At 51.7% G+C, this 26,349-nt stretch overlaps 2 protein-coding genes across 4 annotated transcripts in view; both read left to right on the forward strand.

The window, feature by feature from the left end:
* The window catches only part of LOC137356723 (pleckstrin homology domain-containing family O member 1-like), a 33,329-nt gene extending 24,715 nt beyond the window's left edge, over positions 1-8,614 (forward strand). For both annotated transcript variants that reach the window (XM_068022445.1, XM_068022446.1), the window contains exons 5-6: positions 5,035-5,136; positions 6,345-8,614. In XM_068022445.1, coding sequence (XP_067878546.1) covers positions 5,035-5,136; positions 6,345-7,076 — 834 coding nt within the window. In that variant the 3' untranslated portion in view covers positions 7,077-8,614. The remainder of the gene's footprint in view (positions 1-5,034; positions 5,137-6,344) is intronic.
* Positions 8,615-24,891: 16,277 nt separating this feature from the next.
* LOC137356961 (ankyrin repeat and death domain-containing protein 1A-like) overlaps positions 24,892-26,349 on the forward strand; it is a 38,672-nt gene continuing 37,214 nt past the window's right edge. For both annotated transcript variants that reach the window (XM_068022854.1, XM_068022855.1), the window contains exons 1-2: positions 24,892-24,964; positions 26,108-26,211. In XM_068022854.1, the coding sequence (XP_067878955.1) occupies positions 24,931-24,964; positions 26,108-26,211 (138 nt within the window). In that variant the 5' untranslated portion in view covers positions 24,892-24,930. The remainder of the gene's footprint in view (positions 24,965-26,107; positions 26,212-26,349) is intronic.

The following is a 26,349-nucleotide window of genomic DNA, read 5'->3' on the forward strand; positions in this document are numbered from 1 at the left end:
CAACCTTTCCTCATAAGACAACCCCTTCATCCCAGGGATCAGCCTAGTGTCATGCTAGGCCCCCACCTGCCAAGAATGAGGCACATTAATTTGGTCATGAACATTGATTTTAAACTGCTGCTGGGGCGAGGAAAGGCCTTGTTAAACAGATCTGCCGTGGCTGGAAAATACATTTGTATATTAACAGACAGTGCATGGAAGGACAAAGGACCATTCCCTGACACATTCAACTCACAATGGATCTTGATCACCAAGTGTAGTGTGTAAGAGGAGCATTACAGAGACTGATAAGGTGATAAAATCCAGGACTGGTTGGACCAGCTGGTCACATGACTAACTGGCTGTTCCAGGGGGTCTTTTGAACTAGCCACAGAGAGTTTGAACTGAGAAAGACTGTTTGCTCCTGGACTGAGAAGATCGCTCCTGTCTGCTCCCAACTCTTTCTCACAAGCCTCTGAATCCACTGAAGACACGTGAACCCCAAGAGAGAAAAGTTTCCTACAGCGAACAAGGTTTAAGAAGAATACTGGGCCCCAAAGAAAAGCAAGAACGACCTACAATCAAGGGCTCTACAGTGAGCTCGAAGAACCGGAACAAAATCTCTTTGGATATTGCCTCAAACTTTTCCACTTTATTTTTCTTCTGTCTCTATTTGCATGTGTGTATCGCGTATGCATGCTAGCGTGGGCGAATTGTGCATCCTTAGGCACCAACCGAATTAGAATTTAAGTTCAAGTTTAATAAATTTCAACTTTTCTTCTTTAAACCTAAGAAAACCTACTTGTGCTGGTTTCTTTGCCTTATAGTTAGGAAGCGGTGAACAAGGATTCACTAAGGGAGAGCTAAAAACACGGTGTGTTTAAAACTAAACCCTGTTACAGTAAGACCAGGTAAAGGCTGAGAGGGACCCCTAAACACCTTTCTCACCTGGTCGTAACACTAGTGAACCTTCTCTGAACTGCTTCCAATGCAAGTATATCCCTCTTTAAATAAGGAGATCAAAACTGTACGCAGTACTCTAGCTGCGGTCTCACCAATGCCCTGTACAGTTGTAGCAAGACTTCCTTACTTTTATACTCCATCCCCCTTGCAATAAATGCTAACATTCCATTTGCCTTCCTAACTACTTGCTGAACCTGCATGTTAACTTTTTGTGATTCCTGTACAAGGACACCCAGATCCCTCTGTACCACAGCATTCTGCAGTGTCTTTCCATGTAAGTAATATTCTGCTTTTCAATTCTTCCTGCCAAAGTGGACAAGTTCACATTTTCCCACATTGTACTCCATCTGCCAAATTTTTGCTCACTCACTTAAGCTATCTATATCCCCTTGCAGACACTTTGTGTCCTCCTCACAACTTGCTTTCCTACCTACCTTTGTATCGTCTGCAAATTTGACTACAAACATTCAGTCCCTTCATCCAAGTTATCAATATAGATTGTAAATAGTTGAGGCCCAGCACTGATCCCTGTGGCACTCCACTCGTTACAGTTTGCCAACCTGAAAATGCCCCATTTATCCCGACTCTGTTTTCTTTAGTTAGCCAATCCTCTGTCCATGCTAATATATTACCCCCGACACCATGAGCTTCTATCTCTTGTAGTGACCTTTTATGTTATTCTTTCATGGGATGTGGGATCACTGGCAAGGCCAGCATTTATTGTCCATTCCTAATTGCCTTTGCACTGAGTGGCTTGCTAGGTCATTTCAGAGGGCAGTTAAGAGTCAACCACATTGCTGTGGGTGTGAAGTCACATGTAGGCCAGACCAAGTAAGTATAGCAGATTTCTTTTCCTAAAGGGCATTAGTGAACCAGATGGGTTTTTATGACAATCGATGAGAGTTTCATGGTACCATTACTGAGACTAACTTCCAACTGCATATTTTTATTATTAATTGAACTTAAATTCCACCTTTGCTGTGGTGGGATTTGAACCTGTGTCCCCAGAGCATTAGCCTAGGCCTCTGGATTACTAGTTCAATTACATTACCGCTACACCATCAACTCTCACTATATGGCACCTTATCGAATGTCTTTTGGAAATCCCAATACACTACATCGATTGGTTCCCCTTTATCTACCCTGCTCGCTACATCCTCGAAGAACACGAATAAATTTATTTCACACGATTACCTTTTCATAAAACCATGTTGACTCTGCCTGATTGCATTATGATTTTCTAAATGTCCTGCTTTTACTTCCTTAATAATGGATTCTGGCATTTTCTCAATGACAGATGTTAAGGCTAACTGGCCTATAGTTTCCTACTTTCTGTTCCCCACCTCCCCTGTTATTGAATAGAGGTGTTACATTGGTGGTTTTCCAATCTGCTGTGCCCTTTCCAGAATCGAGGGAATTTTGGAAGATGACAAGCAATGCATTCACTATCTCCGCAGCCACTTCTTTTAAAACCCTAGGATGCAGGCCATCAGGCCCAGGGGACTTGTCAGCCTTTAGTCTCATTAGTTTTACGAGTATTTTTTTCCCCCAGTGATAATGATTGTTTTAAGTTCCTCTCTCCCTTTTGCCTCTTGATTTTCTGCTATTCTGGGATGCTTTTTGTGTCTTCTAATACTTGTTCAAAGTCTCTGCAATTTCCTTCAGTTCCATTATTAATTCCCTCCAGGGTTTTATGAAAAGGTAATCATGTTTGATAAATTTATTAGAGTTGTTCGAGGATGTAGCGAGCAGGATGGATAAAGGGGAACCAATAGATGTAGTAAACAAAAGAACAAAGAAAATTACAGCACAGGAACAGGCCCTTCGGCCCTCCAAGCCTGCGCCAATCCAGATCCTCTATCTAAACATGTCGCCTATTTTCTAAGGGTCTGTATCTCTTTGCTTCCTGCCCATTCATGTATCTGTCTAGATACATCTTAAAAGACGCTATCGTGCCCGCGTCTACCACCTCCGCTGGCAACGCGTTCCAGGCACCCACCACCCTCTGCGTAAAGAACTTTCCACGTATATCCCCCCTAAACTTTTCCCCTCTCACTTTGAACTCGTGACCCCTAGTAATTGAATCCCCCACTCTGGGAAAAAGCTTCTTGCTATCCACCCTGTCTATACCTCTCATGATTTTGTACACCTCAATCAGGTCCCCCCTCAACCTCCGTCTTTCTAATGAAAATAATCCTAATCTACTCAACCTCTCTTCATAGCTAGCGCCCTCCATACCAGGCAACATCCTGGTATTGGGATTTCCAAAAGGCATTCAATAAGGTGCCATATCAAGAGAGTGGGTGGTGTAGTGGTAATTTCATTGAACTAGTAATCTAGAGGCCTAGGCTAATGCCCTGGGGACAAGGGGACAAATCCCACCACAGCACAGGTGGACTTTAAATCCTCTAAGGGACCAACACTTACTTCAACTATTTTTTAAAAATATATTTGTAATAGCCTTAAATGTCTGTGTTTTTATATTTCTTGCCAGTTTGCTCTCCTACTATAATTCCTCCCTCTTTATTTTTTTTTTAGTCATCCTTTGCTGGTTTCTAAAGTTTTCTAATCTTCTGGCAGCATTTTCTTTCAATTTGATACCATTCTTAACTTCTTTAGTAGGCACGGATGGTGCATCCTTCTCATAGTCTTCTTTTCTTAATGGAATATATCTTAATTGAGAGTTATGAAATATCTCCTTAAATTGCTGCCACTACTTCTCTACTACCTTAACTTTTAACTTATTTTCCAAATCCACTTTAGGCAACTGTCTTCATACCCTTGTAATTGCCTTTATTTAAGACACTAGTTTCAGACCCAAACTTCTCACCCTCAAAATGAATGTGAAATTCAACCAGGTTATGATCACACTTGCCCAGGGGATCCTTTATATTTAACAATCCCATCTCACTAAGTAACACCTCACTGGAACTGGTTAGCAAATTCTGCTACCTTGGGTCCACGGTGAAATGCAATCTGTCCCTTGATGCAGAGCTTGATACCCACTTAGGGAAAGCAGCTACCACCTTTGTCTATCTTGCAAAACACGCATGGGATAACACCAAGCTGACCCTGAGGAACAAGCTGACAGTTTATAAGGCCTGTGTTCTCAGCACCTTGCTGTATGGCCGTGAAACATGGGCGACTTACAGCTACCAGGAAAACAAACTCAATCATTTCCATCTTCGCTGCCTGTGGCGCATTATGGATATATGCTGGCAGGACAAAATCACAAATGTGGCAGCTTTATGGCAGAACCTGCCTCTCAAGAATTGGCCTTCACAGCCATCAACAAAGGTGCACCGAGAAGACACCCCACCTAAATGGATTGTTTGCTGTGCATCATTTTTCATAGATGGAAGGATACCAACCACTTCATTACACATTACCAGGTCTAAAATAGCCTGCTGTCAGGTTGGTTCCAGAACATATTGTTCTAATACACTCGATGAACTCATCCTGCAGGCTACCTTTGCCAATTTGATTAGTCCAATCTCTTGAAGATTAAAATTGCCCACGATTATTGCAGCACCTTTCCTACAAGCCCCCATTATTTCTTGCTCCCTGTGATTGCGTGCCTCTGCACTCGTGTGTGTGTGTGTAGGGCCCATGGCCATACACGGCTCAGTTTGTGTCTGTGTGGGTAGGGGAAGCTCGGTTCTTGTGTGTGTGTAGATCCTAGTCTGTGTGTGGGGCTTGGTTCCTGTGTGTGTATGTGTGGGTGGGGGAGATTGGTCCCTGTATGTGTGGGTAAAGGGAGCCTGGTTCCTGTGTGTGTGTTAGCAGGGGGGAGTTGGGGGGTGAGCTCGATTGTTGTGTGTGTGTGTGTGTGTGTGCAAGGCTCAGTTCCTGTGTGTGTACATGTGGGTGGGGGAGATTGTTCCCTGGATGTGTGTGGTTGGGGGGAACTCGATCCCTGTGTGTTTGTGTGGTATGTGTCTGGCTGGGAGGAGCTCAGTCCCTGTAGATATATATGTGTGTGTATGTGCATGTGCTCCTGTGTCTGTGTGTGGGGCTTGGTTCCTGTATGTGCAGGCTCGATGTGGTGTGCGCATCACGGAGCATGGATCTCACTCGTGTGTTTAATTACAGGTGACTGTTGATGAGGAAAGCTTTCTCGCCCACCCAACTCGAGATCGAGTGAAAATCCAGCATTCCCGTCGGCCGCCTACTCGCGGGCACCTGATGGCTGTGGTGAGTGGGTTCCCTCTTCTTCAACTTGCAATGTTGCGATAGTCAGAGCAATGTTGGGCTGTAGTTAGGATAATGTTGGAGACTTGGCCCCTGGAAATCTTTCAGTAGAGAGGGATTCAACCTTCTCAGATGGAGGCCTGTGGTGCCTCGGGAGGTTTGACTGCTGGCTGAAGGAATTAGGCCAAGGCCTTAAACCTAGAATTCCAAACAGCCTGTGTCAAATGGCCCCTCTAAACTGTGCAGCAATCCAAAAGTTCCCACATGGGCCATGCACAAGTTGGTCCCTTTAAGTTGCCATGTGAGCGTGGCCACGTGCATGCACGCACACACACACACACATCTACAGGGACTGAGCTCCTCCCAGTCAGACACATACCACACACACAGGTATCGAGTTCCCCCCAACCACACACATACAGGGAACAATCTCCCCCACCCATATGTACACACACTTTTTGCGCACTCCCCAAAAAAATTTAGAGGGTACATTGCCTTTGACACCTGGACTCCTGTCTGTAATGCTGCTTATCAAGATGTGAATTTAATTTCAGACTCAGATGAAGTTGGTTCCTCACATTGATCAACCTTGGCATTAGAGGCAGTTCTGTCTTACTGCCAGCTTTCAGCCTTCAGAAACTGGGGGAGAGACTAGAATCAGGGGTGGGGTGGAGTGGGGCAATAGAGCGAATTTGGGAGCAGCCCCTTGGTTCAGTTGGTATAGGCACTGAGCAGCAGGTATCAGATTTCTTCCCTGCTGAGTCAGATAATCTCAGATGGCTGACATCTGAGGCATTACAATTAGCTTCAGGGCCCCTGGCAAGGTAGGGATTGATGAGCAGGGTTCCTGCACCTGATTACTATCCAGTGACCCCTGGTGGAACATATCCACATTTAAGCAGAGTGGAAAGGTCATTGAAGGGGAAATGGGCTGGTGGGATTAGGATGCTGCGTGTGTGGAGGATAAACAGCAACACAGACTGGTTGGGCCGAATGGCATGTTTCCATGTTGTAATTTGTGTGTGTGGATGTTGGAGATGGCAGAGTCAGGTTGGGCTACAGTGCCCTCTGTAGTTGAATAGCCTGCTACCACTCACTATCTGGGCACTTGGGTGAGGTGCTGGGGGTGGACAGATTAGTGTAAAAACAATGACATATGTGGCCTCAGCAAGACTTGTTCTGAATATGAAGTGTTTGTCTGGTGTCCACAGGCTTCCACCTCCACATCTGATGGCATGCTGACCCTCGACCTGATCCAGGAGGAGGATGCAGCCCTGGACCATCAAGCCGCCGGGACATGCACGGACAGCTTCTGCACCAACCAGCTTAGTGCCAGCCACCCCAAATCGAACTACGAAACCTCTACCAAAACCTTGGAGAAGGGAGACAGGGTGACGGAAAAAGTGCATTCCTCCCGGAAGGGCAGCCTGCAAAAGAAAGGGGATGGCTGGCAGAGGGAATCTGCCACCTCTCTGGATCAGGAGGGGACCTCCTCGCCAGAGATCCCAAAGAAATTATGCTTTGCGGAGCTAAACAAGTGTGCGTCGGAGGAAATCCTGTCGCGAGCGGGATCTGCGCAGAGGTCTGCATTAAGGAAAGGTTTTGAGGTCCAGTTGGGCAGCACACAGCGGGAGCAACTGGGGCAGGTCAAGGAACTCATTGCACTGAAACTGGAGAGAACTCAGCAGCTCTTGTTGGAGGCTGGCAGCCACGGGAGCCGGAAGAGACAGAACAGAGACTCTACAAGGAAATCAGATGTCCAGAGCACCCTTCACGAGACAGAGCGGCTACTCGCTGAGGCTCTGTCCAACTGGAGCCAGGCCAAGCAGGTTCTGGAAGAGATAAAGGAACTGAGGGACCTCTGCAAGCAGTCGGATCAAATGCACACTGAATCTCCACTGACATCAGGCAGCCAACCTCCGTATAGGAGGAGTCTAATGTGAACCTTGCTGGTATATAACCTTGTGTCTTGGTGATTCTCCTCCTTGTCCCTATGGAAGACCATGAGCAAGCCAGCAAAGGTCACTTGGCTTCACTGCAAGCTTATCTTTGGGTTGACCCCCAGCAGGAACTGCAGGAATAGAGGAGTCTGGTGGCCCAGGCTCACGTTCTCCTGTCTGGAAGGGAGGAGCCTATGATTCCACCTCATCCTGCTGAGCTTGGTTTGAGGACACGATTGTCTGTGGCGGGTCATGGGACCCACATGTTTCAATGCAGTGCCTATGTTACAAACTGAAGTTAGCTGCACAATGCAACAAGTTCAGTTATTTGTTTTGGAGTTGGTGGAGGAAGCCCATCAGTCGCTGCTGCAGAGGTGGGGCTGCCCTGAAAACTCCCCAAATACAAATCCTGAGTTGTGTGTCAGTATTCTCTCCACTACCCAGCATCAGGACAGTCTGCCTGCTTCCAGGGCTCCCGTGTATGCAATTTTTAAAGAAGCTGTCTAGAAATGTGTTAAAATTCTTAAGATGGGTAGTAATCTCTGACATGGAGTCTTAGCCTTTAAGATTTTCAATCAATTTTAATCAGCAGTGAACAAATCCTCAGAACTCCAGCCGTCCCCTTTCCACCCCTGCCCTTGTACCCTATCCTCCAACCAACCACCCACTGCTTGCACCTGATCCCTCCCTAGCCATCCTCCTAGCCTCAACTTTTCTTTGCCCCACCTGCCCCTCGGTCCCTAGCCTGTCCCACCTGCCCTCCCTGTGCCCCCTATCCTGCCCTTGTATGTGGAAGCAAATGGGTATTGTCCTTGTGAGGATCTAATACAGGTGCTGCAGGACAGAAACTACATGGGGGAATAATGGGCCTGACCATTGAGTGTCAACCTAGTCTCAATATCTAGTTGTAAAAATTTCAGCGGGAGGGAAATGTTGCAATGAACTTGTGATATTCTGAGCTTTGTAAAGGGGAGGGTGAGAAACCCATTAACCGACTGTGTGGCAATGTAAGGTATGACTCCTGATCCTCCTCAGAGGAGGGCCATATCTCATTTAATCAAACATCAGTTCCTCAGTGTAGGGGTTTGTGTGGCCTGAATGTTTTATCTGATGCTTCTAACCTGCTCAGTGTTTTTAAGGTGCTATTGAGTTCTGTCAGCTCTGTTACTGTCTGTTTGTTCAAGCACGGCCTTGTATTAGCCTAAAGAAACAGACTACAGCCTCTTTCACAATCACAGCCTTGCTGTTAGTTCTAAGGGTGCCCTGACATTCTGTGGCTCACAGAACAATGCGGAGAAAACAAAATGTAACTCAGGGCAAAAAGAAATGATGGGCTAATATTTCCACTATTAGTCTCTGGGTCTCCCACTCCCCAGTGCTGTCAGATCCTGATCCATCTTTATTTCCAATGATTTTTTTGAAGCTGTGATTTTAATACAATTAAATTAAAATGAGTAAAACTAAGCCTGCATCCTGTCTCTGTTATGTGCCCAATGTCTGGACCGCCTATTACACATTAAAAACCCTTTGTCTGGACACAATTGTTTTCAACTTTTCCATTATAAGTTCCTATGTCCACAATTTTAATGAAAACTGCCATTGTAAAATGGTCAAATTGTGATTACATCCAGTGGGCATAGGAGGTTGGGGTGGGGAGGGGTGGGGAGGGGTGGGGAGGGGTGCTGCAGGGCCACCACTGGCAAGAGGATATAATTATAGTGTGACATGTTTACGTAGGCAGTTGCCATTATAAATAGGGACACAGAAATTCTTTAAAAGTTGGATTTAATATATGATTAAAATAGGGACTGTGCACCCTGGGCCAATTATTCCCTGCCCTCTAATCCTGCTTCAACTGACTACTACACTTGGCCTTGCCCTCCCTTCACTAGTGCAGCACCATTTATTCAACAGACAGTTTAGGTTCAGGCTCCACCAGTGCTGGTAGCCCTTCAGCACTTCATTTAAGTGCCCTTTATTTTCAGCATCACAGAACTGTTACAACACAGAAGGAAGCCATTCAGCCCATCATGTCTGCGCTGGCTCTCTGAAACAGCAATTTACCTCGAGCCACTTCCCCACTTTCTCCCGGTAGCCGTGCACATTCTTCCTTTTCAGATAATAATCCAATTCCCTCTTGACTGCCTTGATTGAACTTGCATCCACCACACACTCAGGCAGTGCATTCCAGATCCTAACCGCTCACTGTGTGAAAAGTTTTTTCTTGTGTCACTATTGCTTCTTTTGTCAATTACCTTAAATCTGTGTTCTCTGGTTCTCCATCCTTCCACCAATGGGAACAGTTTTTCCCTATCTACTCTGTCCAGACCACTCATGATTTTGAACACCTCTATCAAATCACTTCTTAACCTTTTCTCCAAGGAAAACAGTCCCAACTTCTCCAATTTATTCACGTCACTGAAGTTTCTAGAACCTTCCCCACCACCGATGTTAAACTGACTGGCCCGTAGTTGCTGGGCTTATCTTTGCACCTTTTCTTGAACACGGATGTAACATTTACAATTCTCCAGTCCTCTGGCACCACCCCTGAGCCTAAGACTGGAAAATGATGGCCAGTGTCTCTACTCTACGCTCACTTCCCTCAGTCACCTTGGATGCATCTCATCCGGTCCTGGTGCCTTATCAACTTTAAGTACAGCTAGCCTATCCAATCCCTCCTCCTCATCAATTTTAAACCCTTCAATTGTCTGAATTACCTCCTCTTTCACCATGACTTGCACAGCATCATCTTCTATGCCTCTTGCCTCCATGTGTAAATTCTCTTTGTGGGCCCTATTTGGCCCACTCCTCCTTTAACCACCCTTTTACTATTAATATGCCCATAGAAGGCTTTTGGATTCCCTTTTATATTAGCTGCCAGTTTCCTTTCAGATTCCTTCTTTACTTCTCTTATTCGCTTCTCCTCTGTGTATTATCAATCTGACATTTGTCATCAGCACACTTTTTCTTATTCACCTTAATCTCTATCTCTTTCATCATCCAGGGAGCTCTGGATTTGTTCACCTTACCTTTCCCCTTCATGGGAATGTACCTTGACTGTGCCCGAACTATCTCTTCTTTAAAGGCAGCCCATTGTTCAGTTACTGTTTTGCCTGCAAACCTTTGATTCCAATTTATCTGGGTCAGATCCATTCTTACCCCATTTCTTTTTAAGGTGTCAGCCACGGCTCAGTGGGTAGCACTCTTGCCTCTGAGTCACAGATTGTGGGTTCAAGTCCCACTCCAGAGATGTGAGCACATAATCCAGGTCAACACTTTAGTGCAGTACTGAAGGAGAGCTGCACTGTAGGAATCTCCATCTTTTGGATAAGACACTAAACTGAGGCCCTGTCTGCTCTCTTGGATGAGCGTAAAAGATTCCATGGCACTATTTTGAAGAAGAGTAGGGGAGTTCTCCCTGGTGTCCTAGGACAATATCCCTGAACCAACTCCAGTGAAGCAGATCATTATCACATTGATGTTTGTGGGAGCTTGCTGTGCACAAATTGTATGCCACGTTTCCAACATTGCAATTAAATAATATATTGATACTCCGTTGCCTGTAAAGCACTTTGGGATGTCTGAGGTTGTGGCAGGTGTATATAAGTGCAAGTTCTTTTTTTCTTCTGTGAGGGCCTAGATAGTGAGGATTAACTGGCTATTTCGTCATTGGGGGCATCACAGCAAAGCCCGATGTTGATTTCAGCTCACATCCAGTCACTTGTTTCTGAGCAGGGGTCTTGAGCAATGGTCAGGAGTTAGGACCGTGACTGACATTGTTTTTACCTGCTCAAGTGCAGGGTGCAGAGAATCAGTCTCAGCTATGATGTCCTCATTTTCAAATACCCTGCTAAAATCCATTGTCGAGGCCCACACATGAAGAATAGCTACTTAGCTGAACGGAGGGCACCTGATACCCATGGAACCAGACCTCAGCTAGTGTTTGTACTTTGGGAGTGCAGGGAGAAATTGGGATTAAATAAGACTGCATTTGAGCTGCGTTGACTAGGAGTTTGTTTCTTTCACAAAGACTTGCATTTCTATAGCACCTTTCATGACCTCAGGACTTCCCGAAGAGTTTTAGAGTCACAGAAGGGGGCTATTCGGCCCATCGAGTTCATTTACAGCCAATGAAGTACTTTTGAAGCGTAACTGCTGTTGTAATAAAGAATATGCAACAGCCAAATTGCACAGAGAAAAGTCTCACAAACAACAATGCAATAATGAGCAGATAATTTTTTAAGTGATGTTAATTGAGGGATAAACATTGGCTCCAGAGTAAACACCCCATTGTTCTTTTTATATCCACCTAAGAGGGCAGAAAGGGACTTGGTTTAATGCCTCATCTGAAAGACTAGATCAGCCTGGATTATGTGCTGAAGTCTCTGGAGTGGGGCTTGAACTCAGCACCTTCTAATTCAGAGATGAGAGTGTTACCCACTGAGTCACAGCTGCTGTATATGTGAATGTTTTTCCTCTGTGATCAGTTTGTGAGGGATTGGTTTGGGACTGGCCAGAGACGCACAGGGTTAAGTCTCTGCTGATTAGTAAGGAGGAGGCAAGTGTGCCTGACTATCTGACTGATTGCTGTACTCTCATCTCCTTATTTGGTATGAAACTGACCGGGGCGTGTGATTGGAGCACAGTGTACAAAGCAAGGAGGAGGGGACACATCAGACAGACATACAGTAGCAGGGGGTGGAGGAATGAATGAATGAATGAAATTGTGAGCAGTGCAGGGAATGAGCAAGCTGCAAAAGAGCGGAGTAACAATAAAGAATGGAGACAAACAAAAACAATAGAAAAATATGAATTATTTCTACTTTCCTGGAGGGGCCGTGAGTTTTAACGGCCTCCCGTTCTTGGTTCTGATTTGCAGTGAGACTGGGTCACAGATCCAGCCACCCAGGAATATCTGGGCGATTCTTTCCTCTGTTCCCTCTTTCCAGGTTTAATCTCTGTCTTTCCTCTTTCAAAGGCTGACAGACCTTTCACAGAATTGTTAAAGCCGATGAGGCCATTCCGCCAATCATGTCTGTACCAGCTCTCTGAATGAGCATTTCACCTATTGCCATTTCCCTGCCTTCTCATAACCCTGCACATTCGTCCTTTTCATATAACAGTCTAATTCCCTCTTGAATACCTTGATTGAACCTGCCTCCAACACACTCTCAGACAGTATATTCCAGATCCCAACCACTCGCTGCGTGAAATGTTCTTCCTCATGTCATGATTGTTTCTTATGCCAATTACCTTAAATTGGTGTCCTCTGGTTCTTCATCCTTTTACCAATGAGAACGGTTTTTCCCTATCTGCCCAGATGCCTCATGATTTTGAACACCTCTATCAAATCTCCTCTCAACTTTCTCTTCCCCAAGGTAATCTGTCCCAACTTCTCCAATCTGTCAATGTAACTGAACCTCCTCATCCTTGGAACCATTCATGTGAATCTTTTTTTGCACTATGTTATGATCCTGTAATTTTCTTTTCCGGTGTATGCGGTGTGCCTTTAAGGCTGGAAAAGGATCAGTACTGCTTTAAGGCAGCAAGCTCCAGGGACTGAGTCAAAGAGTGCATTCTCGTTGCCGTCAGATACAGCCATTCGGAGAACAAGGACAAAGATACAATATTGCCAACTGACTTTTGAAACTAGCTGAAAAACTGGCTTTTGAGACACGAAGAGACACAGACAGACAGCTGGACCAGCATGTACTGAAAGAAAGAGAGCTCTTTCAGTTTATTTAAACCCTATTTATTATATTCTCACAATTCTGAAAAGCGAAGCCAGATTAATTTCTTAAGAGAAAACAACCAATTCCTTTAACTACTGAACTGTAATTGCTGAAGTTCATCACTGGAAAAGAAAAGCATCAATTCAACTGCTGAATTAGACTATTGACTGTCCTACTGTTGAAGAACCTTTTTGTCCCCATTGGACGGCTGCTAGGACTTCAAGCAACTGTTCCACGTTGGAAGATTCCACTTTGGCAGGAGCGTTAATCTGCAAGGACACTAATTTTTCTCATTTAAATCTTGTTTAATTTTTTCTAATTAAACAGTTAATTTGTTGATCTAAAGACACCTGGTGTGCTTAGCCTCATTCAGGGGTTGGTGGATGGTCAATGTGGCTGTGGATTACTTTAATTTGGAAAGTTGAAAATGATATGTCAGGCGATCTGTGGAGGGGCGGGACTGAATCAACAGTGCATTTCTTCCACCACAATCAGAATCATATATTTTGACTGGGGTCTTTGTCTTGAGCGGTCAGTCGTAACAACTCCCTCTAATGCCCTCTGCTCCTGTACGCACTTTTGAATTGCACCTTTTCTTTTATATTGTCTCACTGCGTTCTTCCTACCAAAATGAATCACTTCACACTTCTCTGCATTAAATTACATCTGCCACTTGTCCACTTCTGTGTTGTAACCATTTTGATCTTGCTTAAAATATCAGCCATGGTTCAGTGGGTTTAAACCATACTCCAGAGACGTGAGCCCATACTCCGAGCTGACATTTCAGTGTCATAGCACGAGAATATCACACTGTCGGAGAGTCAGAACTGAGGGCGTGCCGCATTGTCGGAGAGTCAGTACTGAGGGAGCGCCGCAATGTGGGAGGGTCAGTACTGAGGGAGTGCTGCACTGTCGGAGGGTCAGTACTGAGGGAGTGCAGCACTGTCAGAGGGTCAGTACTGAGGGAGTGCTGCACTGTCAGAGGGTCAGTACTGAGGGAGTGCCGCAATGTCGGAGGGTCAGTACTGAGGGAGTGCTGCACTGTCGGAGGGTCAGTACTGAGGGAGTGCTGCACTGTCAAAGGGTCAGTACTGAGGGAGCGCCGCACTGTCAGAGGGTCAGTACTGAGGGAGTGCCGCACTGTCAAAGGGTCAGTACTGAGGGAGTGCTGCACTGTCAGAGGGTCAGTACTGAGGGAGTGCCGCACTGTCGAAAGGTCAGTACTGAGGGAGTGCCACACTGTCGGAGAGTCAGTACTGAGGGAACGCCGCACTGTCGGAGGGTCAGTACTCAGGGAGTGCTGCACTGTCAGAGGGTCAGTACTGAGGGAGCGCCGCAATGTCAGAGGGTCAGTACTGAGGGAGTGCCGCACTGTCGGAGGGTCAGTACTGAGGGAGCGCCGCAATGTCAGAGGGTCAGTACTGAGGGAGTGCTGCACTGTCGGAGGGTCAGTACTGAGGGAGTGCAGCACTGTCAGAAAGTCAGTACTGAGGGTGCGCCGCAATGTCGGAGGGTCAGTACTGAGGGAGTGCCGCACTGTCGGAGGGTCAAGACTGAGGGAGTGCCGCACTGTCGGAGGGTCAGTACTGAGGGAGTGCCGCACTGTCGGAGGGTTAGTACTGAGGGAGTGTCGCACTGTCGGAGGGTCAGTACTGAGGGAGTGCCGCACTGTCGGAGGGTCAGTACTGAGGGAGTGCCACACTGTCGGAGGGTCAGTACTGAGGGAGTGCCGCACTGTCGGGGGGTCAGTACTGAGGGAGTGCCGCACTGTCGGAGGGTCAGTACTGAGGGATTGCCGCACTGTCGGAGGGTCAGTACTGAGGGAGCGCAGCACTGTCGGAGGGTCAGTACTGAGGGAGCGCAGCACTGTCGGAGGGTCAGCACTGAGGGAGCGCAGCACTGTCGGAGGGTCAGTGCTGAGGGAGTGCAGCACTGTCGGAGGGTCAGTACTGAGGGAGTGCCGCACTGTCGGAGGGTCAGTACTGAGAGAGTGCTGCACTGTCGGAGGGTCAGTACTGAGGGAGTGCAGCACTGTCAGAGGGTCAGTACTGAGGGATTGCTGCACTGTCGGAGGGTCAGTACTAAGGGAGTGCAGCACTGTCGGAGGGTCAGTACTGAGGGAGTGCCGCACTGTCGGAGGGTCAATACTGAGGGAGTGCTGCACTGTCGGAGGGTCAGTACTGAGGGAGTGCAGCACTGTCGGAGGGTCAGTACTGAGGGAGTGCTGCACTGTCGGAGGGTCAGTACTGAGGGAGTGCAGCACTGTCGGAGGGTCAGTACTGAGGGAGTGCCGCAATGTCGGAAGGTCAGTACTGAGGGAGTGCCGCACTGTCGGAGGGTCAGTACTGAGGGAGCGCCGCAATGTCAGAGGGTCAGTACTGAGGGAGTGCTGCACTGTCGGAGGGTCAGTACTGAGGGAGTGCTGCAGTGTCGGAGGGTCAGTACTGAGGGAGCGCCACACTGTCGGAGGGTCAGTACTGAGGGAGCGCCGCACTGTCGGAGGGTCAGTACTGAGGGAGTGCCGCACTGTCGGAGGGTCAGTACTGAGGGAGTGCCGCAATGTCGTAAGGTCAGTACTGAGGGAGTGCCGCACTGTCGGAGGGTCAGTACTGAGGGAGTGCAGCACTGTCGGATGGTCAGTACTGAGGGAGTGCTGCACTGTCGGAGGATCAGTACTGAGGGAGTGCCGCAATGTCGGAAGGTCAGTACTGAGGGAGTGCCGCACTGTCGGAGGGTCAGTACTGAGGGAGTGCAGCACTGTCGGAGGGTCAGTACTGAGGGAGTGCTGCACTGTCGGAGGGTCAGTACTGAGGGAGTGCTGCACTGTCGGAGGGTCAGTACTGAGGGAGTGTCGCAATGTCGGAAGGTCAGTACTGAGGGAGTGCCGCACTGTTGGAGGGTCAGTACTGAGGGAGTGCCGCAATGTCGGAAGGTCAGTACTGAGGGAGTGCCGCACTGTCGGAGGGTCAGTACTGAGGGAGCGCCGCACTGTCGGAGGGTCAGTACTGAGGGAGAGCCGCACTGTCGGAGGGTCAGTCCTGAGGGAGTGCTGCACTGTCAGAGGGTCAGTACTGAGGGAGTGCTGCACTGTCAGAGGGTCAGTACTGAGGGAGTGCTGCACTGTCAGAGGGTCAGTACTGAGGGAGCGCTGCACTGTCAGAGGGTCAGTACTGAGGGAGTGCTGCACTGTCAGAGGGTCAGTACTGAGGGAGTGCCGCACTGTCGGAGGGTCAGTACTGAGGGAGTGCTGCACTGTCGGAGGGTCAGTACTGAGGGAGTGCAGCACTGTCGGATGGTCAGTACTGAGGGAGTGCCGCAATGTCGGAAGGTCAGTACTGAGGGAGTGCCGCACTGTCGGAGGGTCAGTACTGAGGGAGCGCCGCAATGTCAGAGGGTCAGTACTGAGGGAGTGCTGCACTGTCGGAGGGTCAGTACTGAGGGAGTGCTGCAGTGTCGGAGGGTCAGTACTGAGGGAGCGCCACACTGTCGGAGGGTCAGTACTGAGGGAGCGCCGCACTGTCGGAGTGTCAGTACTGAGGGAGTGCTGCACTGTCGGAGGGTCAGTACTGAGGGAGTGCAGCACTGTCAGAAAGTCAGTACTGAGGGTGCGCCGCAATGTCGGAGGGTCAGTACTGAGGGAGTGCCGCACTGTCGGAGGGTCAAGACTGAGGGAGTGCCGCACTGTCGGAGGGTCAGTACTGAGGGAGTGCCGCACTGTCGGAGGGTCAGTACTGAGGGAGTGTCGCACTGTCGGAGGGTCAGTACTGAGGGAGTGCCGCACTGTCGGAGGGTCAGTACTGAGGGAGTGCCACACTGTCGGAGGGTCAGTACTGAGGGAGTGCCGCACTGTCGGGGGGTCAGTACTGAGGGAGTGCCACACTGTCGGAGGGTCAGTACTGAGGGATTGCCGCACTGTCGGAGGGTCAGTACTGAGGGAGCGCAGCACTGTCGGAGGGTCAGTACTGAGGGAGCGCAGCACTGTCGGAGGGTCAGTACTGAGGGAGCGCAGCACTGTCGGAGGGTCAGTGCTGAGGGAGTGCAGCACTGTCGGAGGGTCAGTACTGAGGGAGTGCAGCACTGTCAGAGGGTCAGTACTGAGGGATTGCTGCACTGTCGGAGGGTCAGTACTAAGGGAGTGCAGCACTGTCGGAGGGTCAGTACTGAAGGAGTGCCGCACTGTCGGAGGGTCAATACTGAGGGAGTGCTGCACTGTCGGAGGGTCAGTACTGAGGGAGTGCAGCACTGTCGGAGGGTCAGTACTGAGGGAGTGCAGCACTGTCGGAGGGTCAATACTGAGGGAGTGCTGCACTGTCGGAGGGTCAGTACTGAGGGAGTGCAGCACTGTCGGAGGGTCAGTACTGAGGGAGTGCCGCAATGTCGGAAGGTCAGTACTGAGGGAGTGCCGCACTGTCGGAGGGTCAGTACTGAGGGAGCGCCGCAATGTCAGAGGGTCAGTACTGAGGGAGTGCTGCACTGTCGGAGGGTCAGTACTGAGGGAGTGCTGCAGTGTCGGAGGGTCAGTACTGAGGGAGCGCAGCACTGTCGGAGGGTCAGTGCTGAGGGAGCGCCGCACTGTCGGAGGGTCAGTACTGAGGGAGTGCCGCACTGTCGGAGGGTCAGTACTGAGGGAGTGCAGCACTGTCGGATGGTCAGTACTGAGGGAGTGCTGCACTGTCGGAGGATCAGTACTGAGGGAGTGCCGCAATGTCGGAAGGTCAGTACTGAGGGAGTGCCGCACTGTCGGAGGGTCAGTACTGAGGGAGTGCAGCACTGTCGGAGGGTCAGTACTGAGGGAGTGCTGCACTGTCGGAGGGTCAGTACTGAGGGAGTGCTGCACTGTCGGAGGGTCAGTACTGAGGGAGTGCCGCAATGTCGGAAGGTCAGTACTGAGGGAGTGCCGCACTGTTGGAGGGTCAGTACTGAGGGAGTGCCGCAATGTCGGAAGGTCAGTACTGAGGGAGTGCCGCACTGTCGGAGGGTCAGTACTGAGGGAGTGCCGCACTGTCGGAGGGTCAGTACTGAGGGAGTGCAGCACTGTCAGAAAGTCAGTACTGAGGGTGCGCCGCAATGTCGGAGGGTCAGTACTGAGGGAGTGCCGCACTGTCGGAGGGTCAAGACTGAGGGAGTGCCGCACTGTCGGAGGGTCAGTACTGAGGGAGTGCCGCACTGTCGGAGGGTTAGTACTGAGGGAGTGTCGCACTGTCGGAGGGTCAGTACTGAGGGAGTGCCGCACTGTCGGAGGGTCAGTACTGAGGGAGTGCCACACTGTCGGAGGGTCAGTACTGAGGGAGTGCCGCACTGTCGGGGGGTCAGTACTGAGGGAGTGCCGCACTGTCGGAGGGTCAGTACTGAGGGATTGCCGCACTGTCGGAGGGTCAGTACTGAGGGAGCGCAGCACTGTCGGAGGGTCAGTACTGAGGGAGAGCCGCACTGTCGGAGGGTCAGTCCTGAGGGAGTGCTGCACTGTCAGAGGGTCAGTACTGAGGGAGTGCTGCACTGTCAGAGGGTCAGTACTGAGGGAGCGCTGCACTGTCAGAGGGTCAGTACTGAGGGAGTGCTGCACTGTCAGAGGGTCAGTACTGAGGGAGTGCCGCACTGTCGGAGGGTCAGTACTGAGGGAGTGCTGCACTGTCGGAGGGTAAGTACTGAGGGAGTGCCGCACTGTCGGAGGGTCAGTACTGAGGGAGTGCAGCACTGTCGGAGGGTCAGTACTGAGGGAGTGCCGCACTGTCGGAGGGTCAGTACTGAGGGAGTGCCGCACTGTCGGAGGGTCAGTACTGAGGGAGTGCCGCACTGTCGGAGGGTCAGTACTGAGGGAGTGCCGCACTGTCGGAGGGTCAGTACTGAGGGAGTGCCGCACTGTCGGAGGGTCAGTACTGAGGGAGTGCCGCACTGTCGGAGGGTCAGTACTGAGGGAGTGCCGCACTGTCGGAGGGTCAGTACTGAGGGAGTGCTGCACTGTCGGAGGGTCAGTACTGAGGGAGTGCCGCACTGTCGGAGGGTCAGTACTGAGGGAGTGCCGCACTGTCGGAGGGTCAGTACTGAGGGAGTGCCGCACTGTCGGAGGGTCAGTACTGAGGGAGTGCCGCACTGTCGGAGGGTCAGTACTGAGGGAGTGCCGCACTGTCGGAGGGTCAGTACTGAGGGAGTGCCGCACTGTCGGAGGGTCAGTACTGAGGGAGTGCTGCACTGTCGGAGGGTCAGTACAGAGGGAGCGCTGCACTGTCGGAGGGTAAGTACTGAGGGAGTGCCGCACTGTCGGAGGGTCAGTACTGAGGGAGTGCTGCACTGTCGGAGGGTCAGTACTGAGGGAGTGCTGCAGTGTCGGAGGGTCAGTACTGAGGGAGCGCCACACTGTCGGAGGGTCAGTACTGAGGGAGCGCCGCACTGTCGGAGGGTCAGTACTGAGGGAGTGCAGCACTGTCGGATGGTCAGTACTGAGGGAGTGCTGCACTGTCGGAGGGTCAGTACTGAGGGAGTGCCGCAATGTCGGAAGGTCAGTACTGAGGGAGTGCCGCACTGTCGGAGGGTCAGTACTGAGGGAGTGCAGCACTGTCGGATGGTCAGTACTGAGGGAGTGCCGCACTGTCGAAAGGTCAGTAATGAGGGAGTGCCACACTGTCGGAGAGTCAGTACTGAGGGAACGCCGCACTGTCGGAGGGTCAGTACTCAGGGAGTGCTGCACTGTCAGAGGGTCAGTACTGAGGGAGCGCCGCAATGTCAGAGGGTCAGTACTGAGGGAGTGCCGCACTGTCGGAGGGTCAGTACTGAGGGAGCGCCGCACTGTCGGAGGGTCAGTACTGAGGGAGTGCTGCACTGTCGGAGGGTCAGTACTGAGGGAGTGCAGCACTGTCAGAAAGTCAGTACTGAGGGTGCGCCGCAATGTCGGAGGGTCAGTACTGAGGGAGTGCCGCACTGTCGGAGGGTCAAGACTGAGGGAGTGCCGCACTGTCGGAGGGTCAGTACTGAGGGAGTGCCGCACTGTCGGAGGGTTAGTACTGAGGGAGTGTCGCACTGTCGGAGGGTCAGTACTGAGGGAGTGCCGCACTGTCGGAGGGTCAGTACTGAGGGAGTGCCACACTGTCGGAGGGTCAGTACTGAGGGAGTGCCGCACTGTCGGGGGGTCAGTACTGAGGGAGTGCCACACTGTCGGAGGGTCAGTACTGAGGGATTGCCGCACTGTCGGAGGGTCAGTACTGAGGGAGCGCAGCACTGTCGGAGGGTCAGTACTGAGGGAGCGCAGCACTGTCGGAGGGTCAGTACTGAGGGAGCGCAGCACTGTCGGAGGGTCAGTGCTGAGGGAGTGCAGCACTGTCGGAGGGTCAATACTGAGGGAGTGCTGCACTGTCGGAGGGTCAGTACTGAGGGAGTGCAGCACTGTCGGAGGGTCAATACTGAGGGAGTGCTGCACTGTCGGAGGGTCAGTACTGAGGGAGTGCAGCACTGTCGGAGGGTCAGTACTGAGGGAGTGCCGCAATGTCGGAAGGTCAGTACTGAGGGAGTGCCGCACTGTCGGAGGGTCAGTACTGAGGGAGCGCCGCAATGTCAGAGGGTCAGTACTGAGGGAGTGCTGCACTGTCGGAGGGTTAGTACTGAGGGAGTGCTGCAGTGTCGGAGGGTCAGTACTGAGGGAGCGCCACACTGTCGGAGGGTCAGTACTGAGGGAGCGCCGCACTGTCGGAGGGTCAGTACTGAGGGAGTGCAGCACTGTCGGATGGTCAGTACTGAGGGAGTGCTGCACTGTCGGAGGGTCAGTACTGAGGGAGTGCCGCAATGTCGGAAGGTCAGTACTGAGGGAGTGCCGCACTGTCGGAGGGTCAGTACTGAGGGAGTGCCGCAATGTCGGAAGGTCAGTACTGAGGGAGTGCCACACTGTCGGAGGGTCAGTACTGAGGGAGTGCAGCACTGTCGGAGGGTCAGTACTGAGGGAGTGCTGCACTGTCGGAGGGTCAGTACTGAGGGAGTGCTGCACTGTCGGAGGGTCAGTACTGAGGGAGTGCCGCAATGTCGGAAGGTCAGTACTGAGGGAGTGCCGCACTGTTGGAGGGTCAGTACTGAGGGAGTGCCGCAATGTCGGAAGGTCAGTACTGAGGGAGTGCCGCACTGTCGGAGGGTCAGTACTGAGGGAGCGCCGCACTGTTGGAGGGTCAGTACTGAGGGAGAGCCGCACTGTCGGAGGGTCAGTCCTGAGGGAGTGCTGCACTGTCAGAGGGTCAGTACTGAGGGAGTGCTGCACTGTCAGAGGGTCAGTACTGAGGGAGCGCTGCACTGTCAGAGGGTCAGTACTGAGGGAGTGCTGCACTGTCAGAGGGTCAGTACTGAGGGAGTGCCGCACTGTCGGAGGGTCAGTACTGAGGGAGTGCTGCACTGTCGGAGGGTAAGTACTGAGGGAGTGCCGCACTGTCGGAGGGTCAGTACTGAGGGAGTGCTGCACTGTCGGAGGGTCAGTACTGAGGGAGTGCCGCACTGTCGGAGGGTCAGTACTGAGGGAGTGCCGCACTGTCGGAGGGTCAGTACTGAGGGAGTGCCGCACTGTCGGAGGGTCAGTACTGAGGGAGTGCCGCACTGTCGGAGGGTCAGTACTGAGGGAGTGCCGCACTGTCGGAGGGTCAGTACTGAGGGAGTGCCGCACTGTCGGAGGGTCAGTACTGAGGGAGTGCCGCACTGTCGGAGGGTCAGTACTGAGGGAGTGCTGCACTGTCGGAGGGTCAGTACTGAGGGAGTGCCGCACTGTCGGAGGGTCAGTACTGAGGGAGTGCCGCAATGTCGGAAGGTCAGTACTGAGGGAGTGCCGCACTGTCGGAGGGTCAGTACTGAGGGAGCGCCGCACTGTTGGAGGGTCAGTACTGAGGGAGAGCCGCACTGTCGGAGGGTCAGTCCTGAGGGAGTGCTGCACTGTCAGAGGGTCAGTACTGAGGGAGTGCTGCACTGTCAGAGGGTCAGTACTGAGGGAGCGCTGCACTGTCAGAGGGTCAGTACTGAGGGAGTGCTGCACTGTCAGAGGGTCAGTACTGAGGGAGTGCCGCACTGTCGGAGGGTCAGTACTGAGGGAGTGCTGCACTGTCGGAGGGTAAGTACTGAGGGAGTGCCGCACTGTCGGAGGGTCAGTACTGAGGGAGTGCTGCACTGTCGGAGGGTCAGTACTGAGGGAGTGCCGCACTGTCGGAGGGTCAGTACTGAGGGAGTGCCGCACTGTCGGAGGGTCAGTACTGAGGGAGTGCCGCACTGTCGGAGGGTCAGTACTGAGGGAGTGCCGCACTGTCGGAGGGTCAGTACTGAGGGAGTGCCGCACTGTCGGAGGGTCAGTACTGAGGGAGTGCCGCACTGTCGGAGGGTCAGTACTGAGGGAGTGCCGCACTGTCGGAGGGTCAGTACTGAGGGAGTGCCGCACTGTCGGAGGGTCAGTACAGAGGGAGCGCTGCACTGTCGGAGGGTAAGTACTGAGGGAGTGCCGCGCTGTCGGAGGGTCAGTACTGAGGGAGTGCTGCACTGTCGGAGGGTCAGTACTGAGGGAGTGCTGCACTGTCGGAGGGTCAGTACTGAGGGAGTGCTGCACTGTCAGAGGGTCAGTACTGAGGGAGTGCTGCACTGTCGGAGGGTCAGTACAGAGGGAGCGCTGCACTGTCGGAGGGTAAATACTGAGGGAGTGCCGCACTGTCGGAGGGTCAGTACTGAGGGAGTGCAGCACTGTCGGAGGGTCAGTACTGAGGGAGTGCAGCACTGTCGGAGGGTCAGTACTGAAGGAGTTCAGCACTGTCGGAGGGTCAGTACTGAGGGAGTGCAGCACTGTCGGAGTGTCAGTACTGAGGGAGTGCTGCACTGTCGGAGGGTCAGTACTGAGGGAGTGCTGCACTGTCGGAGGGTCAGTACTGAGGGAGTGCTGCACTGTCAGAGGGTCAGTACTGAGGGAGTGCTGCACTGTCGGAGGGTCAGTACAGAGGGAGCGCTGCACTGTCGGAGGGTAAATACTGAGGGAGTGCCGCACTGTCGGAGGGTCAGTACTGAGGGAGTGCAGCACTGTCGGAGGGTCAGTACTGAGGGAGTGCAGCACTGTCGGAGGGTCAGTACTGAAGGAGTTCAGCACTGTCGGAGGGTCAGTACTGAGGGAGTGCAGCACTGTCGGAGGGTCAGTACTGAGGGAGTGCTGCACTGTCGGAGGGTCAGTACTGAGGGAGTGCCGCACTGTCGGAGGGTCAGTACTGAGGGAGTGCCGCACTGTCAGAGGGTCAGTACTGAGGGAGTGCTGCACTGTCGGAGGGTCAGTACTGAGGGAGTGCAGCACTGTCGGAGGGTCAGGAGGGTCAGTACTGAGGGAGTGCTGCACTGTCGGAGGGTCAGTACAGAGGGAGCGCTGCACTGTCGGAGGGTAAATACTGAGGGAGTGCCGCACTGTCGGAGGGTCAGTACTGAGGGAGTGCAGCACTGTCGGAGGGTCAGTACTGAGGGAGTGCAGCACTGTCGGAGGGTCAGTACTGAAGGAGTTCAGCACTGTCGGAGGGTCAGTACTGAGGGAGTGCAGCACTGTCGGAGTGTCAGTACTGAGGGAGTGCTGCACTGTCGGAGGGTCAGTACTGAGGGAGTGCTGCACTGTCGGAGGGTCAGTACTGAGGGAGTGCTGCACTGTCAGAGGGTCAGTACTGAGGGAGTGCTGCACTGTCGGAGGGTCAGTACAGAGGGAGCGCTGCACTGTCGGAGGGTAAATACTGAGGGAGTGCCGCACTGTCGGAGGGTCAGTACTGAGGGAGTGCAGCACTGTCGGAGGGTCAGTACTGAGGGAGTGCAGCACTGTCGGAGGGTCAGTACTGAGGGAGTGCAGCATTCTTTGAGGTGCCGTCATTCGGCCAGACTGATACAGTGAGAGCTAGTTTGCCCTCTCAGCTGGGTGTGAAATATCTCAGGGCAGTTTTCTAAGAAGAGCAGCTGCCGGCCTTCTCCAGTGTCCTGGCCCAATATTGATCATTTAAATACCTTCTCTTTTATCCAGGCTGTTGAAATCCTGGGTGTTGAACATGAAGTGTGAGTCTTGGTTTGTCAAAAGGCAGTGCAAACATTGACCATTGGGTGGCAACAGACACCAGGTCCTGAAATTACAAAACAGTTGAAAAAGGTTTGCATTCCTGTAGCGCCTTTCTCAATTTCAGGTCATCTCAAAGCACTTACCCGCCAATTAAATGCTTTGGAAGTGCAGTCACTGCTGATGTGGAGGAAACATCTGGGCCGGGGGAGGGGGACAGGGTCCCTCCTCAGGAGTGGGGAGGAATTGAGGGGCCGGGAGCGTGTGTCTCACCTGTGGCCACACACAACCTCCGCCATCCGGCCCAACCGACCCCTCCCGCCCAAACCAACCGCCTACATGGGCCACGCCCCGTTCACCCGGGCCACGCCCCGTTCACCCGGACCACGCCCCGTTCACCCGGACCACGTGCCCTTCCCACCCGGGCCACGCCCCGTTCACCCGGGCCACGTGCCCTTCCCGCCCGGGCCACGCCCCGTTCACCCGGGCCACGCCCCGTTCACCCGGACCACGCCCCTTGCACCCGGCCCACGTGCCCTTCCCGCCCAAACCAACCGCCTCCACCGCGGGAAGAGTTCGCCTGGAGGAGCAGCTATATTCCCTCATTATTCCTCGTCCATTCCCCTCATCCTTTCCCTTATCCTCATCCCGCTCACCATCTTCATGAACCACCATATCCTCCCCCCTCATCATCATCACTCCTCCTCCGCCTCAACTTGCTTCATCCTCTGCTCTTTCCCTCATCTCCCTCATGCCTCATCCTCTCGACATCTCCCCTTTCCCTCATTTTCAGCCCATATCTTCATCCACTGCTCTTTACCTCATCATCTCCCCTTTCCCCTCATCTTCTCTCTGTGGAACTCCCACCCTGGGGAGTTTCTGCTCCCATTGGATTGGGAAACTGATTTCAGCATAGAGCAGGTTAACAGGTAGCAGGTTAACAGGTAGCAGGTTAACAGGTGGCAGGTTAACAGGTGGCAGGTTAACAGGTAGCAGGTTAACAGGTAGCTCTGCTGCCTCGCCCCAGGAGTTTGAGAAGAGGGTGTGGTAATGTTCGAGCTGTTTACTCAGCTCTGACACTGAATACTGGGCGCCCTGTGAATATAAGATCATGAATGAGGAGACAGTGGCTGAGGATGAGAAATGTGAGCAAATTCCTTCACTTTTAAAGTCCTAACTTCCTTTCAGGATTTCGCAGTGTGACAGAGAAGAGCCTGCATCTCAGTTTGAACTGTAAAATTGAGTTTAAATCTGCCCGGCACATTCACTGCATCAGCTTCTGTCCCAGCTTGAGTCGCAGTGGCCTGCAAAGAACTACTTCACATCAGTTTGTAAAAACAGCAGCAGTTTGTGCTATTCCATCATCCATCTGGGATGAAATATCCTTTCAGTCTTTGCCTTGTGGTGGTGATCATTGACACAATGTGAGGACAGTAGAGGGAGCTTTACTCTGTATCTAACCCCCGTTTTTCTTTCTTTTTACTCTGTATTTAACCCCTTTTTTGGGACAGTGTAGTGGGAGTTTTACTCTGTATCTAGCCCCATTCTGTACCTGCCCTGGGAGTGTTTGATGGGGACAGTGTAGAGGGAGTTTTACTCTGTATCTAGCCCCATTCTGTACCTGCCCTGGGAGTGTTTGATGGGAACAGTGTAGAGGGAGCTTTACTCTGTATCTAACCCCCGTGCTGTCCCTGTCCTGGGAGTGTTTGATGGGGACAGTGTAGAGGGAGCTTTACTCTGTATCTAACCCCCGTTTTTTTTTGATGGGGACAGTGTAGAGGGAGCTTTACTCTGTATCTAACCCCCGTTTTTTTTTGATGGGGACAGTGTAGAGGGAGCTTTACTCTGTATCTAACCCCCGTTTTTTTTTGATGGGGACAGTGTAGAGGGAGCTTTACTCTGTATCTAACCCTGTGCTGTCCCTGTCCTGGGGAGTGTTTGATGGGGACAGTGTAGAGGGAGCTTTACTCTGTATCTAACCCCGTGCTGTCCCTGTCCTGGGGAGTGTTTGATGGGGACAGTGTAGAGGGAGCTTTACTCTGTATCTAACCCCGTACTGTACCTGTCCTGGGAGTGTTTGATGGGGACAGTGTAGCGGGAGCTTTACTCTGTATCTAACCCCGTGCTGTACCTGTCCTGGGAGTGTTTGATGGGGACAGTGTAGAGGGAGCTTTACTCTGTATCTAACCCCCGTTTTTTTTTGATGGGGACAGTGTAGAGGGAGCTTTACTCTGTATCTAACCCCTGTGCTGTACCTATCCTGCTGATGTAGTTCATCTCTTCCCCAGTGTTGCAAACTGAAAAAGATCTCCAAGAAGCAGCCAAGAGGAATGACACAGCAATGATCAGGTGGCTGATTCAGAACAAAGTGAACGTCAATGCAAAGAATATTGTGAGTCACTAAATGTCAGTGAAATTTCTTCCATGATCCGGTCCTGAGCCACAGAGAGCATGAAGGTGAATGGTAGAATCTACTTGGTTAGGGCCAAGAAACAATAAAGGTACAACATTACATTGCTGAGGGCATTCT

This window comes from Heterodontus francisci, chromosome 46, assembly GCF_036365525.1.
Source record: "Heterodontus francisci isolate sHetFra1 chromosome 46, sHetFra1.hap1, whole genome shotgun sequence".
Taxonomy (NCBI): domain Eukaryota; kingdom Metazoa; phylum Chordata; class Chondrichthyes; order Heterodontiformes; family Heterodontidae; genus Heterodontus; species Heterodontus francisci.